Raw genomic sequence first — 17,772 nt, 5'->3', positions numbered from 1 at the left:
TTTGTAAAAGTGGTAAATAATAATAAAACAACTATATATATATATATATATATATATATATATATATATATATATATATATATATGGTATCTCTGTAATCGTATTGATCCGTAGAATAAAGTAAATGACGTTTTTACCACACGACGAGCGCTGTGAATACGGAACCCACAAAACAAAGGCGGAATTGCTGTTTTTTCCACAAATAATTTTTTTTCAGTACCCCAGTAAATTATATGGTACATTAAACAATGCCATGAAAACAACAACTTGTCCCGCAAATAACAAGCCCTCATATGGCTATATCGACGTAAATATTTTTTTAAAAAAAAGATACGTCTTTTGGAAGGCAGGGAGGAAAAAACACAATCCGAAAATTAACTGCGTCTCCAAGGAGTTAATTTTAATATTTTTATTTAAAAAAATGCAAGAAAATGAACCATATGTGAATGTACCCTTAGGTTAGAGCTACACGGTGACTTCAGGCCATAACCCTGGTCACATTGTTGCGATACGGGTCGCAAAACAACCACGTTCACTTTCATTACCTGCGACGCAGACAGCGCGACACAGTGATCTTTGGCCGTAGGGGCAAAGTCGCCATGTAGCCCTAGCCTAAGTTTGGAGCCAGTCGTAGATGGTCTTTCTCTGCATAGTTGTGTTTGTACGGTTGGATGACTTATGCGACTGATGGCCGGTTTAAATCACAATGTTTCCCTTTCACCCTCCTCCCGTGAACCCTGCCACCCCAGTCACACCCCTCCTGATCAGTGGAGAGTATAATAACCAGTCTTGAATTCTCTCGCTGTTATCTGCACCCAGTTTTGTTCCAGGTCTCATTTCAGCAATAGGCAACCTTTATCTTTTTGCGTCGTCCCCCCACACATAATGAAGTCTTCACAACAAACCCCACACCTCCCACTGAAGACTCAAATTCCATGGCACCTCATCACCCAATCACATGGCTGCGTTCACAGACAGCTGCCTCCAACCCCCACTCCCCGACTCATGCAGTACGAGCTCCCAGAATAATACAACAGGCAATAATATCTTTCTATATCTGCTCTGTAATTTATCCCTTATGTTACCAGGAACTCGCTATGGACTGAGAGGAAAGACGAAGTCTCCCTTAATACCGTCTGTCTAATGGTTTTCCATATTTCATTCCCATGACTGCATCTTTTGTCCGACTGGTTTGTGTGTGCGCTGATACTAGAGAGAACCAGATCTGGTTTCACATTGCTTTACCTTTTCTACATACAATAACCCTTTTGGAATATAAACTTTCAATCATGTTTTTCTTATTCAGCTGTTTTTTTGTTGTTTTTTTGAAAGGATCCTTTTTCTCCCCATATGCGGCATTTCTGATTGTGAAAGGGTTAATGCCATTCCACTGGTCTCCTATACCTTGTATGTTATTTCCTATCCTAATAGCTTGTACGCCAGTCTGAGCTGCTGCTACTGTTGTGTCTGCTTGGTGGGGAGGGGACCTCTCCTGTCTCTGTGATGCATAAGTTTGGTTCTGCCTGCCCCCAACTCATTGTGGTTTTCTCCCGATTGTTTCAGATGTGAATTGAGATGGAACACTTAGGAGAGAAGAAGCCCTGGGGGAAGCTGAGCAGACTGCTAGGAACCGAGACAGAGGCGGCCTCTGAGCATTTTCTCTGGAAAAAGGAATGGACAATTGGAAGGAAGAAAGGTAATTCTATCTATAGATATATTGTGCTGGCTCGGATGTAAAACAGAAGGGCAGTAATGGCTGGCTGGCAGACACAGTTGCTTTTGCAGCGTTCGTTTTCTACTATCCAGTTGTGTGCATTCCTGACTTCCGTACACACTGACATCTTATCCCCTCTTGGAAGAGCCCTCTCCCTTCGTTTTTATTAGTACTCCACAAGAGTCCTTACCTGTCATCCCCGACCTCTAACTAGGGCTCAGTGGCGTTTTTTCTAGTTGCTCATTTAAGGCTATGTCATGCACACATTTCATGGGTCGCAATACCAATGCCGTTCATGGATTATAGATTGTTAGACAGCGAAATAAGCTGTGACTTTCATGTAAGGACGCTCGCTGGCCTGTATCCTTGCAATCTGTTGGGTTTGTTTTTCCATTTTTCTAGCGATACGCTTATGTGCCCAATTTTGTTACGTTCAGTTTTTTAATCTACTATTTTATCCTGTTAGATAAAAAAAAATACAAATAAATAAAATGTTACGTCCTTTATTGTCGTTCTTTTATCCATCAGTATCCGCTGCACTTCGTAGCCCTCATATCAGGCGTACATTTGCTTTCCTGAGGTTAAGCGTCTCTTAATAAATTTGGCACATTTTGCTCAGGCATACTTTAATTTCATGCTGGTGTATGAAACAACTGTCTTAATAAATTCCCCCCATTGTATCACATTTGCCGTCACATTTGTGAGTCTGAAAGAAAAGAGCACCTACATTATTGACATTAAATGCATCCAAATAGTGTACCTTACAGTACATGGCGACCGCATTTCTTTTTATCAAATTGGTACTGATTCGTATGTTCATTTTCAGCTAAAAACACATCTGGCTTAATTTATTAATACAGCTTTTTAACTTGTTTTATGCGATTTTGCGAAGAAGCTGCGTGGAATTTCTGTTTGATTATAAATATTAAACCCAAATAAATAGGTCAACAATAAGGGCTAGTTCACATGGTGGATTTTGCGTGGCGGGTCCCGCTGCAAAACCCGCAATGAAACTATTCCCACCGATGGCAGGAAGAGTCCCCTTTCTCATTGACATCAAAGGGAGATTCGGGCGGAATCCACGCGAGGATCGAGCAGGACACTTCTTTTTCCCGCAAGCGGGAAAAAGAAGTGTCCTACTCCCATTGAAACTAATTAGAGCCAGAATTTTGCGGCGGCTTCCAGTGCAAAATTTCTCCGTCTGAACATACATACTTAAATCGTAGTCAGAATGCAATGAAGAACGTAGAGAATGGGGGCCCCATAGCAAAGATAAAAATGAGGTCCCTTTCGAGTACAGTTTGACACTGCCAGACTCCTACTAAACACCTGCGATAGAAGGTCCTGGTGTACCCATCCCATTTGTATTTAGTACATTTTCACTTTTTTGTTTATAAATTATGGCCTTTGGAAACCACATCCATATGTATGATCTCATTATTAGAATTGGCCTCGACAACCTGGATTGGGCCTCCTACCTATATGGGCCCTGTAGCAGCTGCATGAGCTGCCACAACGTGACTTGAAAAATGTCAACCTTATGACTATCACAAAGTTCGACCATGTGCATTGCATCCTTCTTAACAGGGCTTTGAATTTCTTTTTTGTTTTGCATATTTGTCATACTTGAATGCTTCATATCATCAAACTACTTTTAATAGGTCACATTTGTCAAATATGTGAAAAAGTAATTTCCCCCTTCGCTACTAAATCAACCTGTTAACCAAATTCAATTGTTGGGTTCAATTTCACTAGCCACAACCAGGCATGATTACTGCCAGACCTGTTGGATCTAAACGGCACTTAAACAGAATCTGTCTGGCAATGTGAAGCAGGCTGCAAGATCTTAAAAAGCAGCACACGATGCCATGTTCTAAAGAGATTGAAATACAGATGCCAAAGTCATTGAAATCTACCAGTCTGCAAAGGGTTACTAAGCAATTGCTCAGGCTCTGGCACTCCAGTGAACCACAGTGAGAGCCATTTTTCACAAATGGAGAAAATGTGGAACAGCGATAAACCTTCCTGGGAGTGGCTGGCTTACCAAAATTTCACCAAAATCATCCAGAAGGTCACAAAACACCCAGACAAACATCTAAAGAACTGCAGGTCAAGAAGAAAGACACTGGGCAAAAATGGCATCCCTCGAAGATTTGCAATGCGCAATCATCTGCTGGCCAAAAAGAACACAAAGACTCCTCTCGCATTTGCACAAAAACATCTGGAAGACTCCAAGACTTTTGGAATAGCATTTTCTGGCCTGAGGTGTCAAAGTTGGAACTTTTTGCAAGACATGGGTCTATTAACATCTGGTGTAAAGCCGACACCGCATTCCACCATAAGAACATCATAGCAACAGTCAAACATGGAGGTGGTGGTGGTAGTGTGCTGGTCTGGGGCTGCAGGACCTGATCAACTTGTCATTATTGATGGAACAATGAATTCTGCTCTCGATCAGAAAATCCTGAAGTTTAATGTCTGACCGTCAGTTCATGACCTATAGCTCAAGCGCTGTTGGGTTGTGCAGCAGGACAATGATCCGAAGCAAATTAGCAGGTCCACCTCTGAATGACTCCAAAGAAACAAAATTAAGGTTTTGGAGGGACAGAGTCAAAGTCCTGAATTAAAAACCTTAAACGTGTAGTTCATGGTCAAACCCTTCAATGTAGCCAAATTAAAACAATTCTGCAAAGAGTAGGCCAAAATGTCTCCACCGCGATGTAAAAGACTCCTCGCAAACGTTTGCCAAGGGCGGCACAACAAGTTATTAGGTTTAGGCGGCAATTACTTTTTTACATGGGTGATATAGATGGTGAATAAAGCTGCATTTTGTGTTTACTTCTGTTGTCTTCATCTTGTATTAAAAAAAATTGGGATTTAAATGTGAAAAATTAGCAAAAATAGAAAAAATCGGGTGAGGGGAAATACTTTTTTCACAGGACTGCATTTTGACTGTGTTTTTTGTTTGTTTTTTTACTGTGACTTTTTTGTCACTGTGTGTAGTTCTAGCCTTATAGTTGTTAATAAATACTATTGATTATCTAATTAGAATGGCGTCTGTCAAGGGGTAGGATATATTAGGCAGCAAGTGAACAGTCGGTAGACGCAATGCAAAATTAGCTTGCTGCGTATTGGGCTACGTAGCCGCAGACTGATCAGAGTGCCTATGCGGTCATCTGTGCACTGCTGAGAGTGTCTACAATCCGCACGCGAACATCAGAACTGGACCATGGAGCAATGGAAGAAGGTGGCCTGGTCTGATGAATCACGTTTTCATGTGTATCTTACGACATTCATGTGACACATACCTAAACATTGTTGCGGACGTAGTACACCCCTTCATGGTAACTGTATTCTCTAATGGCAGTGGCCTCTTTCTGTAGCATAATGCGTCCTGCTACAAAATTGTTTGGAAATGGTTTGAGGAACACGACGAAGACTTTAAAGAGGCTCTGTCACCAGATTTTGCAGCCCCTATCTGCTATTGCAGCAGATAGGCGCTGCAATGTAGATTACAGTAACGTTTTTATTTTTAAAAAACGAGCATTTTTGGCCAAGTTATGACCATTTTCGTATTTATGCAAATGAGGCTTGCAAAAGTACAACTGGGCGTGTTGAAAAGTAAAAGTACAACTGGGCGTGTATTATGTGCGTACATCGGGGCGTGTTTACTACTTTTACTAGCTGGGCGTTCTGATGAGAAGTATCATCCACTTCTCTTCACAACGCCCAGCTTCTGGCAGTGCAGACACAGCCGTGTTCTCGAGAGATCACACTGTGACGTCACTCACAGGTCCTGCATCGTGTCGGCACCAGAGGCTACAGATGATTCTGCAGCAGCATCGGCATTTGCAGGTAAGTCGATGTAGCTACTTACCTGCAAATGCTGATGCTGCAGAATCAACTGTAGCCTCTGGTGCCGACACGATGCAGGACCTGTGAGTGACGTCACAGATCTGCACTGCCAGAAGCTGGGCGTTGTGAAGAGAAGAGGATGTTACTTCTCATCAGAGCACCCAGCTAGTAAAAGTAGTAAACACGCCCCGATGTACGCACATAATACACGCCCAGTTGTACTTTTACTTTTAAACACGCCCAGTTGTACTTTTGCAAGCCTCATTTGCATAAATACGAAAATGGTCATAACTTGGCCAAAAATGCTCGTTTTTTAAAAATAAAAACGTTACTGTAATCTACATTGCAGCGCCTATCTGCTGCAATAGCAGATAGGGGCTGCAAAATCTGGTGACAGAGCCTCTTTAAGGTTTTGATTTGGCCTCCAAATTCTCTCGATCTTATTTTGATAAAGCACCTGTGGGATGTGCAAGGAAAATCTGTCCGATCCATGGAGGTCCCACCTTGCAACTTACAGGACTCAAAAGATCTGCAGTCCATGTCTGTTCTGGTGACAGGAGGGAGCCTACACAATATTAGTTAGGTCGGTTTAATGTTATGGCTAATTGGTTGCATATATATATATATATATATATATATATATATATGTGTGTGTGTGTGTGTATATATAGATAGATTAGTGATTGTTAGAAATAACTGTTATATCTATGGTTAAGCTGGCCATAGACATTGAATGTAAATCTTCTACCTGGTACAACTTCAGTTCTGTCTGATACCACTACAACTGTTAGGGCTCATCCACACGTAACAAAACTGCAGTGTATTTTCCGTCTGGAATTGCGGACGGAAAATATGCAGCAGGATAGAGTAGCAGCAAAGTGGGTGACATCTAACTAATCTCATCCACACGCTGCGGAAAATTTCTCAGCAGAAGTTAAACTGCGGTGCATGTTTATCGTCTCGCAGCATGTTAATTCCTGCTGCGGAAAGTGGACTGAATTGCACCACAATCTGCACCATTTTCTGCAGTAAAAATGCAGGAAATGGTGTGCGGTTTTTCCGCAGCTGAATGTCTGATCGTTTTAACCGGAAATGCTGCAGAAATTTTCTGCAGCAATTCTGTTGTGTGGACAAGCCCTTAATGTCACATACAGATATTACCAACGTGGAGGCAGGGCAGTTGTCTAAAAGCATTCTGTATTATAATGTCTGACCATCCATTCATACTATGAATGTCAGCTGAAATTTTCAAAAATCCAACATAGATTAAGTTTCCAACAGAACGTCGTTCATCAATTGGTCTCCTGGTGGAAAGGCCATGGCCCATGTAGAACAAATCTGGGAAAGTTGTTGTTGTTGAAGTGCCTTTGTCATTTGTCACCGAAAAGATCTAAGCAGTCCAATATTGTAATATGGCCGCATACAGGGGAGTGTTACTAACATAGTTCTTCCTGTAAGCCTATGATAGAATGTGTTTTAGACTGATTTTTTATTTACTTCATAGGTTGTGACCTTTCATTTCCTGGTAACAAACTGGTTTCTGGAGAGCATTGCAAAATATCAGTGGATGAAGCTACCAGGATTGTTTCCCTAGAAGACACCAGGTAACCGTCTATGTTCCTAGTTTAGTGCTAAATGAACAGTGTCTGTGCGAAGGAGAAAAATTGCTTCAAACTGCTATGAAGTTTGAGAAATTTAGTTGTCTGCTTCGGACAACTAACCCATATTAGTGAATGTGCATGTTTATGGCCGACAGATATTTATTGTGTATTTTTACCTTCTTGTTTTTCTATTTGGCATTGACACTACAGCGTAATTTACAAGGGAATAATTACTGTCCCGTACCAATAAAAAAGAGAAGGTGGGCACTCGAATAATCTAACTAGGCAGGAGTGCAGCCAACATGCCCAAAACAAATAATCTGCAGTAACTGCTACAAAAAGAAGGCACTATAATAAAAAAAGGAATACAAACAAGGATTTAGAATTAAAAATGAACTCCAGGGGGAATTTATTAAGGCATTTGTGGCTTAAAAAAAAAGTCTCAATTTATAGCGCACGTCATATTTGCGCAATAATCTGTGACCTCTTGCAGGGTTAACCCGGAGGGTTTTCCGACAGATTTAAAATTTTTAACCCCTGCCCGACATCCGTCGTGTATATATTGAGGCGGTCGGGTGGGGGAGAATGGATCAGGCTCCCGGGCTGAGCCCGCACCACGGAATGAGCGTGTCAGTTGTATGTAACAGCCGATACTTCAGTGTAACGAGCGTTGTCCTGCTCGTTTAACCCCTTAGATGCCTCAGTGAAATGCGACCCCGGCTTCTAAGCCGTTAGAAACGTGGGCGGCCCCCTGTGACGTTGCATTGGCCGAGACGCGATTGCGGGGTGCCGATATTTGGCATGGTAGCCAGGGGGCCTAATAAAGGCCCCCAGGCCTGCCAGCTTTGTATTCCTAAAAAAGCCCGGTCTCCGGCAGGTCCTCCTAGGAGGCTGTCAGTATAACAATATACTCCAATACATTAGTTTTGCAGTATATCATGCAAGCGAACCAAAAATTGCTGGTTCAAGTCCCATAGGGGGACTAGTAAAAAAGTTAAATAAAATTAAATAAAGTTTTTGTTAATATTTAAAAAAAAATATATCAACTTTCAAAAACCCCCCTTTTCCCATTTTGCCTTAAACACAATGTAAAAAAAAAAGTGAACAAAACTGGTATTGCCACGTCCATAAAAGTCTGAACTATTACAATATAACTTTATTTAACCCGCACAGTGAACGCCGTAGAGAAAATAATTAAAACACCAGAATCGCTGTTTTTAGTCAATTTGATCAATAAGTCTCATGTACCCGAAAATGGTACCAGTAAAAACTAGTACTCGCCCGCAAAGAAAAAGCCATCATATCGCTCGATTGACCGACAAATAAAAAAAGTTATGGCTCACAGAATATGGTGACCCAAAACAAACTTTAAATTAAAAACAACCCTCCAAAAAAAAAAAAAAGGAATCGCTGTGTTTTTTTTTCCCATTCCACCCCACTATTTTTTTCCCAGTTTCCCAGTATATTATCTAGTACAATAAATGGTGCCGTGAAAATCTACAACTCGCCCCGCAAAAAACAAGCCCTCATACGGCTATATTAACGCAAAAATAAAAGTTATGGTTTTTGGAAGGTGGGGAGAAAAAGTGAAAGAGAAAATCGGAAAATGGCTGCAGAGGGAAGGGTTGAAGACAGAAAATGGCGCAAATTTAATGCAAATCTACGCCTGCTCAAAGCAGTAGTAAATTTCATTTTCTATTCATTTTCCATTTTAAGTTCTCCTCACTGCGGTTGTGCATTTAGGAGGAATGGGGGAGGGGGGGGGGTCTCTGGACCCCGGTTCTAGTGATCGGTGAGGCCTTCAGCGATCAGACCTTTATCGCCTATCCTGTGATAAGGGGATAAATGTTGATCTTGGTATGAGCCCTTTTCATCACTTCATTACCGGAGGGTTTACAACCCCCCCCCCCCCCCTTCATTACCGAGCCTATCTTGGCAGAATTTTTATTTTTTGCATCGCCGCATTCAGAGAGCCATAACCTTTTAAATTTTTCCATCAATTAAGTGGTCTTGTTTTTTGCGAGATAAGTTTTATATTTTTTTTATAGAACCATTTTCAGGTAGATATAAATTGATTTAACTTTTTTTATATATTTTTTTTTTTTTTTTTTTTTTTAAGAGAGAATGGAAAAAAAAGCTATTTTTTTTTTTGCGTCATTCACAGTGCGGATTAAATAACTTGTTAACTTTATTACATCGGTGGTTACGATTGCAGCGATACCATATGTGTTTTTTGGGTTTATTTTACCACCTATAGTAATAAAAATTACTTTGTATGGAATTAAATGGTTTTATTTACTTTTAAGAAAACCTATATACGCCTCATATAATTATATCCAGAAAAAGAGTCTTTTAGACATATGTAAGTCCAAAAAATATAAATTTTATTATTCCACAAATTGGAAACTCTCCCAAAGATACCCATACATATACATACAAAATTAAAACATACTTAAAATTAAACAATCTCTGAAGTCATCAAATGACCACCATAGCCTAATTATTATAATACTGCATAGTATACATCAGGTAACATAACCGCACAGAGAGAGAGCATGTAGTCCTTAACTCGTAAGAAGTCCTAATAGTATCTGCCTCCACTCTACCTAGATAACGTCTGTTAAAGATGTTAAACTGGCTACCATACATAAGTAATGGGCATAGTTACATCTCTATTACCTGTGGCTGACATGATGGCTGTTGATGGTCTTAGGAGAGAAACACGTCGACGCGCGTTTCGCACCCTTCGTCAGGAGACCCCTCCTGACTAAGTGTGCGAAACATCTTTAACAGACGTTATCTAGGTAGAGTGGAGGCAGATAGTATTAGGACTTCTTACGAGTTAAGGACTACATGCTCTCTCTCTGTGCGGTTATGTTACCTGATGTATACTATGCAGTATTATAATAATTAGGCTATGGTGGTCATTTGATGACTTCGGAGATTGGTCAATTTTAAGTATGTTTTAATTTTGTATGTATATGTATGGGTATCTTTTGGGAGGGTTTCCAATTTGCGGAATAATAACATTTTATATTTTTTGGACTTACATATGTCTAAAAGACTCTTTTCTGGATATAATTATGTGAGGCGTATATAGGTTTTCTTAACTACGGACTATGTCTTGTGATTATTATTCTGCCTAAGGGGTATTATAGGTGCTAATTATTTTAACCGTTACATAAAGTCCAATGTGTCACGAGAAAACAGTCTCAGAATCGCTTGAATAGGTAAAAGCATTCCAGTTACTACCACATAAAGTGACACATGTCAGATTTGAAAAATGGGACTGCGTCCTGAACGTACAAACTGGTCCATGTCCTTAAGGGGTTAAAATCATCTCTTCCATCACATGTTAGATTTGAAAAATGAGGCTGTGTCCTGAAGGGGTTAATAATGCTTTTTTCCCCCCACTTTTTTGTTTATAACTTGTCTGTTTTTTTTTTTTAAATTATGTAAAAATCAATATATAGATTTTACTGCCTTTCCAATGTTTTTATTTAGCGGACCGTTTTCCTATCGTGTATATGTTTATGTATAGTTGTTAATGTTATGTTTGACTTTTGTATAAGAGAATGCTATATAATAATTTATTTATATAGCGCCAATATATACTGCAGCACTTTATAATTGGGGAAGTAACTAACAAAAAATGCCAAGTAATCGAAACAAATCTATATTTGCAGTACGAATGGCACTGTGATCAACCAGCAGAAAGTGGTAAAGAAGCAGTCCTATGCATTGGAGAACGGTGATGTGATCTATGTTGTATATAGGAAAAATGAGCCAGAACAAAGTAAGTTGTGTGTGTTCATGTGCTTTTTTTAATTTTATTTGAAAAATTTATTTGAATACATCAAATGCATTTTTTTAAGGATTTGCAGTGAATACTTTTTCTTAATCTAAAATCTAATGCTAAAATAAAAATGTCATGCTTTTGTTCAATGTTTCACCTGTTAGACTTTTCTCCTTAACAATGTTGTTCTAGCATGTACTGTAGTACAGAAAATAAAATATAGAGTATTACATAAAAAATATTACATTATTCAAAGGCTATGGACACCTTTTGAATAAGTTTTGTTAAAAAAAAAACAATACATATCTTAAATAGATTTTTAGTCAAAATTTGGCCGAGTTTGTCTTCTGCGGCTTGCATGTATTCTCAGCCTTTGCAGGCTGCTCAGTCCCGTTCGGTGGAGCTCCTTGATGGCTCCCTCTTCAGCCCCTCCAGGCTTCTCCTGAGCGCTCACCTAGTTGATCAACAAATCATAAATTCATTCAAAGGTGGCCATAGCCTTTAAACCATTATACCAATCCATTTCTTGGCATTTAATCTAAACTTAAAAGCTTATTTTTATTTTATTTTTTCAACTGTCCGTTCTGTAAAATACATCTTTTTTTTTTTTTCCCTATTTTCTAGATGTTGCTTTTCTGTACAGATCATTAAATTTCGCACAAGACAATATGCAAGAGCCTGCAGGTATGGTAATTGTTTTCCCTTGCCATTTAGACCCTGTGTTCACATCTGTTATTTCTCTTCTGTCAGATTTCCGTTGCTCTTTGACAGCCAGAATAGTGCAATATTCTGCACTATTCTATGCTGCAAAAGAAAAACAACAAAAAAAACAAAACATGGTAATCTAAATACTCAAGTCAATAAGATAAATCAAGATCTGATCGTGACACCAGGGTGAACAGAGCCTTAAAGGGGTATTTCCCAGAATCGACAATTATCACTTATCCATGGGATAAGTAATAATAGTCTGATCGCTGGGGGCCTCACTGCTGGGACCCCCTCTAATCGCAAGTTGGGGTCCCAAACCCCCTGTTCCTCCTCACTGCTCGACTGCAGTCAGGAAGAGATTGAATGTAGCAGCGGTTGAGCATGCACGCTGCCACTCTTTTCATAGTCTATGGGAATTATGCAAATAGCCGAGTACAACACTGCTGTTTCTGTCAGTTCCATAGACCTTAACTGGACCTGTGGGCACATGCTCGATCATTCTACGATCGGTGGGGGCCCTAGTGGTGGGGCCCCCAGCTATCAGACAATTATCACCTGTCATGTGGATAGGTGATAACTGTCGAATCTGGAACAACCCCTTTAATAAAATAATATAAACGTGCAAAGTACATGTATAATACATAGCAATTTTAATCAGCACTTTTTGTTTTTACCAGTTGTTAACCCCTTCCAACTATGTGACGTAATAGTCAGTCACAGGAGTTGTCCTGTTAACGCAAACTGACAGAGTATTACTAGCTCCGGTCCTGGCCTTGAAGCAGTGATAGCGTTTAGCTATCACTGCTTTAAAACTGTGTCTGCAGACACAGTATCCTGTTAATACGTTAATTACGTCACAGCATTTACAGGATACGGTGTCTGCAGACATGTCCGCAGACACAGTTTTAAAGCAGTGATAGCTAAACGCTATCACTGCTTCAAGGCCAGGACCCGGAGCTAGCCTCCGAACCGGCTGATTAACCCCTTAGATGCAGCCCTCAAAACCGAGCGCTGCATCTATGGTGTTTACAAGCAGATCAGAACCCTGCATTGAAATTGCGGGGTTCTGATGACTGCTCTGGCAGATCGGAAGCCTAACAATGGCCTCCTGTCTGCCTAGAACAGAAGCCTGCTAGCTCCAGCCCAGAGGCGGGGCCTAAAAGGTGTCCGGCCGCAGTTTCAAGATGGCGCAGGCTCAGCAGTTGAGCCTGCGACATCAGCCGTTGGTGTCAGCTGTATGTTACAGCTGACACCGTGCTGTAACGGCAGGGAACGGATCCCTACCATTAACCACTTAGATGCCGCGATTGTGGCATCTTAGTGGTATGTAGCGATCGGCATCGACACAATGTTATCGTGACGAATCAGATTGCTGCTATGGCAACCGGAGGCCTAATAATGGCTTCATGGTCTGCCACGTACGATAGCCTATTAGGCCTCGCCCACAGACGGGACCTAATAGGCTTGCTGTCAGTGAATGACTGACTGCTCTAATGCATTGCAGTGGGTAGTGCAATGCATTAGAGTAAAGATCAGAAGTGCAGGAACTCCTGTCCCCTAGTGGGACAAAAAAAAAAAGTTTAAAATTAAAGCTTAAGTTAATAAAAACAAGCACTGCCTTTTTTCCTATAATAAGACATTTATTATTGGAAAAAAATGAAAATGTTGAAAAAAAAGTACACATATTTGGTATCGCCGCGTCCGTAACAACCCAAACTATAAAACTATAATATTATTTTTCCCGCACGGTGAACACCGCAAAAAAACCCCACAAAAAAACAAATGCCAGAATCACTTTTTTTTATCACCACACCTCACAATACATGGAATAAAAAGTGATCATAAAGTCGCATGTATCCCAAAATAGTACCAATAAAAACTACAACCATTCCTGCAAAAAACAAGCCCTTACACAGATTTTTTGACTGAAAAATAAAAAAGTTCTGGCCCTCAGAATATAGCGACACAATGTGCAGAGTGTCCAAAAGCGCATAAGATCGGGCACCGTTTATCAGTGCGACACTGGCAACATATCTCTGAAATATTTATTTACTGCATTATTATGCCCTGATGTACTCCACACAGATTACATATGCCCCCACATTATAAACGGAGATACCAACAGAACAACAGCCACGCAAAATCTGCGCTCCAAAAGCCAAAAATGGCCCTCCCTCCCTTCTGAGCCCTACAGTGCGCCCAAACAGCAGTTTACATCCACATATATGGCATCGCCAAAACCGGGGGAACCAGCTTAGCAGTTTACGAGATGTGTGTCTTCGGTGGCACAAACAGGGCACAACATATTGCGCGCTAAAATGGCATATCAGCGGAAAATTGCAATTTTCACTTTGCACCATCCGCTGCGCATTGATTTACTAATGGAAAAACACCAAAATGCTCACTACGCCCCTTAAAATGCCTTGAGGGGTGTTGTTTCCAAAATAGGGGTCACTACTTGGGGGTTTGTTTTGCTATTTAACCTCAGAGCCCCGCAATTGTGGGCCAATGCTGTGAAAATCACCAAAATGGACCTCAAATGCGCATGTTGCTCTTCACTTCTGAGCTCTGTCATATGTCCAGGCAAATGTTAAATGCCTTGAGGGGTGTAGTGTCCAAAATGGGGTGACTTCTAGGGGGCTTCCACTGTACTCTGCTACCTCAGGGTTTTACAAATGCAACATGGCACCCAAAAACTAATCCAGCAAAATCTGCATGTCAAATAGCATTTCTGAGCTATGTGGGGTATTGCCGTAATCGGGAGAAATCGCTTTACAAATGTTGGGCGGCTTTTTCCTCTTTATCCCTTTTGTGAAAATGAAAAAATTCAACTTTTTAGTGGAAAAAAATGCTGATATGCATTTTTAAACTTTGCAAAAGACCAGTGAGGTCTAAATGCTTACTATACCCCTAGATGGATTCCTTAAGGGGTGTAGTTTCCCAAATGGGGTCACTTTTGGGGGGTTCCTACTGTTTTGGTCCCACAGGGACTTTGCAAATGTGACATGGCACCCGAAACCCCTGCCGTGTGTCCAAGCAGCAGTTTATGACCACTTATGGGGTATTGCCGTAATCGGGAGAAATTGCTTTTCAAATGTTGGGGTGCTTTTTCTCCTCTATGCCTTGTAAAAATTAAAAATGTCAACATTTTATTAGAAAAAATTTGGATTTTCATTTTCACGGCCTAATTCCACTAAAGTCAGCAAAAAAACTGTGGGGTCAAAATGCTCACTATGCCCCTCAAAAAATTCCTTAAGGGGTGTAGTTTTCCAAATGGGGTCATGTTTGGGTGGTTTCCACTGATTTGCTCAATCAGGGGCTTTGCTAATGCAACATGGCACCCAAAAATCATTGCCGCAAAACTTGAGCTCAAAAAGCCAAATGGTTCTTCTTCCTTTCTGAGCTCTGCCATGTGTCCAAACAGCAGTTTATCACCACATATGGGGTATTGCTGTAATCGGGAGAAATAGCTTTTCACATTTTGGGGTGTTTTTACTCCTTTATGCCTTGTAAAAATAGAAAATGTCTTTGTTTTATTGGAAAAAATGTGGCTTTTCATTTTCACGGCTTCATTCCACTAAATTCAGCAAAAAAAACGTCACTATACCCCTCGATAAATTCCTTGAGGGGTATAGTTTGCCAAATAGTGTCTTTTTGGGGGTATTTCCGCTGTTTTGGCATCACAAGACCTCTTCAAACCTGACATAGTTCCTAAAATATATTCTAATAAAAAGGACGCCCCAAAATCCACTAGGTGCTCCTTTGCTTTGGAGGTCTGTGTTTCAGTGAATTAGCACACTAGGGCCGCATGTGGGATATTTCTAAAAAATACAGAATCCGGGCAATAAATATTGAGCTGTGTTTTTCTGGTAAAACCTTCTGTGTTACAGAAAAAAAAAGGATTATGAATTAATTTCTGCAAAAAAAATGAAATTTGTACATTTCATCCCTACTTTGCTGTAATTCTTGTGAAACACCTAAATGGTTAATAAACTTTCTAAATGCTGTTTTGAATACTTTGAGGGGTTCAGTTTTAAAAATGGGGTGATTTATAGGGGTTTGCATTGTATGGGCCCCTCAAAACCACTTCACAACTGAACTCGTCCCTGTAAAAATGGCCTTCTGAAATTTTCTTGAAAATATCAGAAATTTCTGCTAAAGTTCTAAGCCTTGTAACGTCCTATAAAAATAAAAAGATGTACAACAAACGATGCCAATCTAAAGTAGACATGTGGGAAGTGTTAATTAGCACTTATTTTGTGTGGTATTACTATCTGACTTACCAGCAGATACATTTAAATTTAGAAAAATGCAAGTTTGCCGTTTTTCACAAAATTGTGGTGTTTTTCACAATAAAATACTAAATGCATCGGCAAAATTTTACCACTAACTTAAAGTATAATGTGTCACGAGAAAACAGTCTCAGAATCGCTTGGATAGGTAAAAGCATTCCCAAGTTATTATCACATAAAGTGACACATGTCAAATTTGAAAAATGGGACTGCGTCCTGAACGTACAAAGTAGTCCATGTCCTTAAGGGGTTAAAATCATCTCTTCCATCACTCTTATATTATACAAGTTATTGAAAAATAGTCCGTCTGATGGGGGGTGTCCCATGTAGTGGCTCACAAATTCAGGTGTTAGATTGAGTCAATGACTGGAATGTCATCAGCTTGAATTCGCAATTTTTTTTTCTGTCGTTCTTAAAATGACCCTTCAGTATTGGGACTTTAATATCTGCCATACTGTGGTCTGGTCCAGTTTCCCCATGGGTGTATCCAGCTGCTGTTTTATTGTGTGTCTGTGTCGATTTTTTTTTCTTGATTGTAGTTTTAGTTTTTCTTCAGTTTTACTGCCACATGTACAAATTGTCTTTAAATGTTGGGATCTTTTTTAAGTCATTCATTTGTAAACTTACCTGACGAAGGAGCCTGTGTGCTCTGAAAGCTTGCAGACATCATTTTCCTGGTTAGCCAATAAATATATTATACCTATAATACTTTTGTCTTTTTTTAACATAAGTATTTAACATTGCATAATTATACAGTTTAAGAACACTACATTATAATAGATGTTTTATCACAATTTATTTTATTAAGATTAAATTCATGTTAATCCTGCAGTTGGGTTTTCCCAGTTTAGCACCTAAGCTACTGTGTTTCTTTTACAGATACCTCAGGGGAAGCAGATAAGACTCTGGCGTTGTCTCCCTTCCAAGACCCTTCACTGAAGTCAGAGGAACCTCAGCCTTCCACCTCCACATCTAACCTCTACAGCGCACACACTACCAATTCCCTAGAGTCATTTTATGCCATGAAGATTCAACCATCCACACCAGGTTTGTGAAAGTGTCTGGATATACAAAAATAAGTAACATAATTCCTCAGTATATTTATTCTTTGCAGTTCAATCTGAACCTTTATATATCCACAAATGCTATCCTAATATTGGTTGGTATCAAGCAAATGCAATATGTTTGTGTCTATGTATATGCGCGTGTTTATGTGTGTGTATACAGTCACATTATTATGACCACCTCCTACTTTCGACATCGGTAGCACATAGCCCATGAAGGAAGTGATATCGTGGGCTTGCTTGGTGGGTATATAAGGGGTGTGTGTATGTGTATGTGTATGTGTGTGTGTGTGTGTGTATATATATATATATATATATATATATACATGCACGTGTGTGTGTGTGTGTGTGTGTATATATATATATATGTACACACGCACACATATATATGTGTGTGTGCACACACACACACGCACACATATATATGTGTGTGTGCACACACACACACGCACACATATATATGTGTGTGTGCACACACACACGCACACATATATATGTGTGTGTGCACACACACACACGCACACATATATATGTGTGTGTGCACACACACACGCACACATATATGTGTGTGTGTACACATATATGTATAAATATACACATGTGCGTGTGTGTATATATGTGTATATATGTGTGTGTGTGTATGTATATGTGTGTGTGTGTGTGTGTGTGTGTGTGTGTGTGTTGACAAGGTTCACCTATGTAGATATTGCATTAAAAACCAGACGTTTGCAGCTGGAATAGT

The 17,772-nt window shown here is 40.0% G+C and overlaps 1 protein-coding gene across 4 annotated transcripts in view; it reads left to right on the top strand.

Annotated features, from left to right (window-relative positions):
• The window catches only part of CHFR (checkpoint with forkhead and ring finger domains), a 77,073-nt gene that overhangs the window by 10,002 nt on the left and 49,299 nt on the right, over nucleotides 1-17,772 (top strand). For 3 of the 4 annotated variants that reach the window (XM_075832703.1, XM_075832721.1, XM_075832713.1), the window contains exons 2-6: nucleotides 1,564-1,696; nucleotides 7,074-7,173; nucleotides 10,857-10,966; nucleotides 11,591-11,650; nucleotides 16,846-17,013. In XM_075832703.1, coding sequence (XP_075688818.1) covers nucleotides 1,576-1,696; nucleotides 7,074-7,173; nucleotides 10,857-10,966; nucleotides 11,591-11,650; nucleotides 16,846-17,013 — 559 coding nt within the window. In that variant the 5' untranslated portion in view covers nucleotides 1,564-1,575. Of the gene's footprint in view, nucleotides 1-1,046; nucleotides 1,135-1,563; nucleotides 1,697-7,073; nucleotides 7,174-10,856; nucleotides 10,967-11,590; nucleotides 11,651-16,845; nucleotides 17,014-17,772 lie in introns of those variants that run through there. The other variant, XM_075832730.1, reaches the window with a different exon arrangement.

Source organism: Rhinoderma darwinii, chromosome 1 (genome assembly GCF_050947455.1).
Source record: "Rhinoderma darwinii isolate aRhiDar2 chromosome 1, aRhiDar2.hap1, whole genome shotgun sequence".
Lineage (NCBI taxonomy): Eukaryota > Metazoa > Chordata > Amphibia > Anura > Rhinodermatidae > Rhinoderma > Rhinoderma darwinii.
The sequence above is the reverse complement of the archived record's forward strand: the minus strand, read 5'-3'. Positions and strand labels throughout refer to the sequence as shown.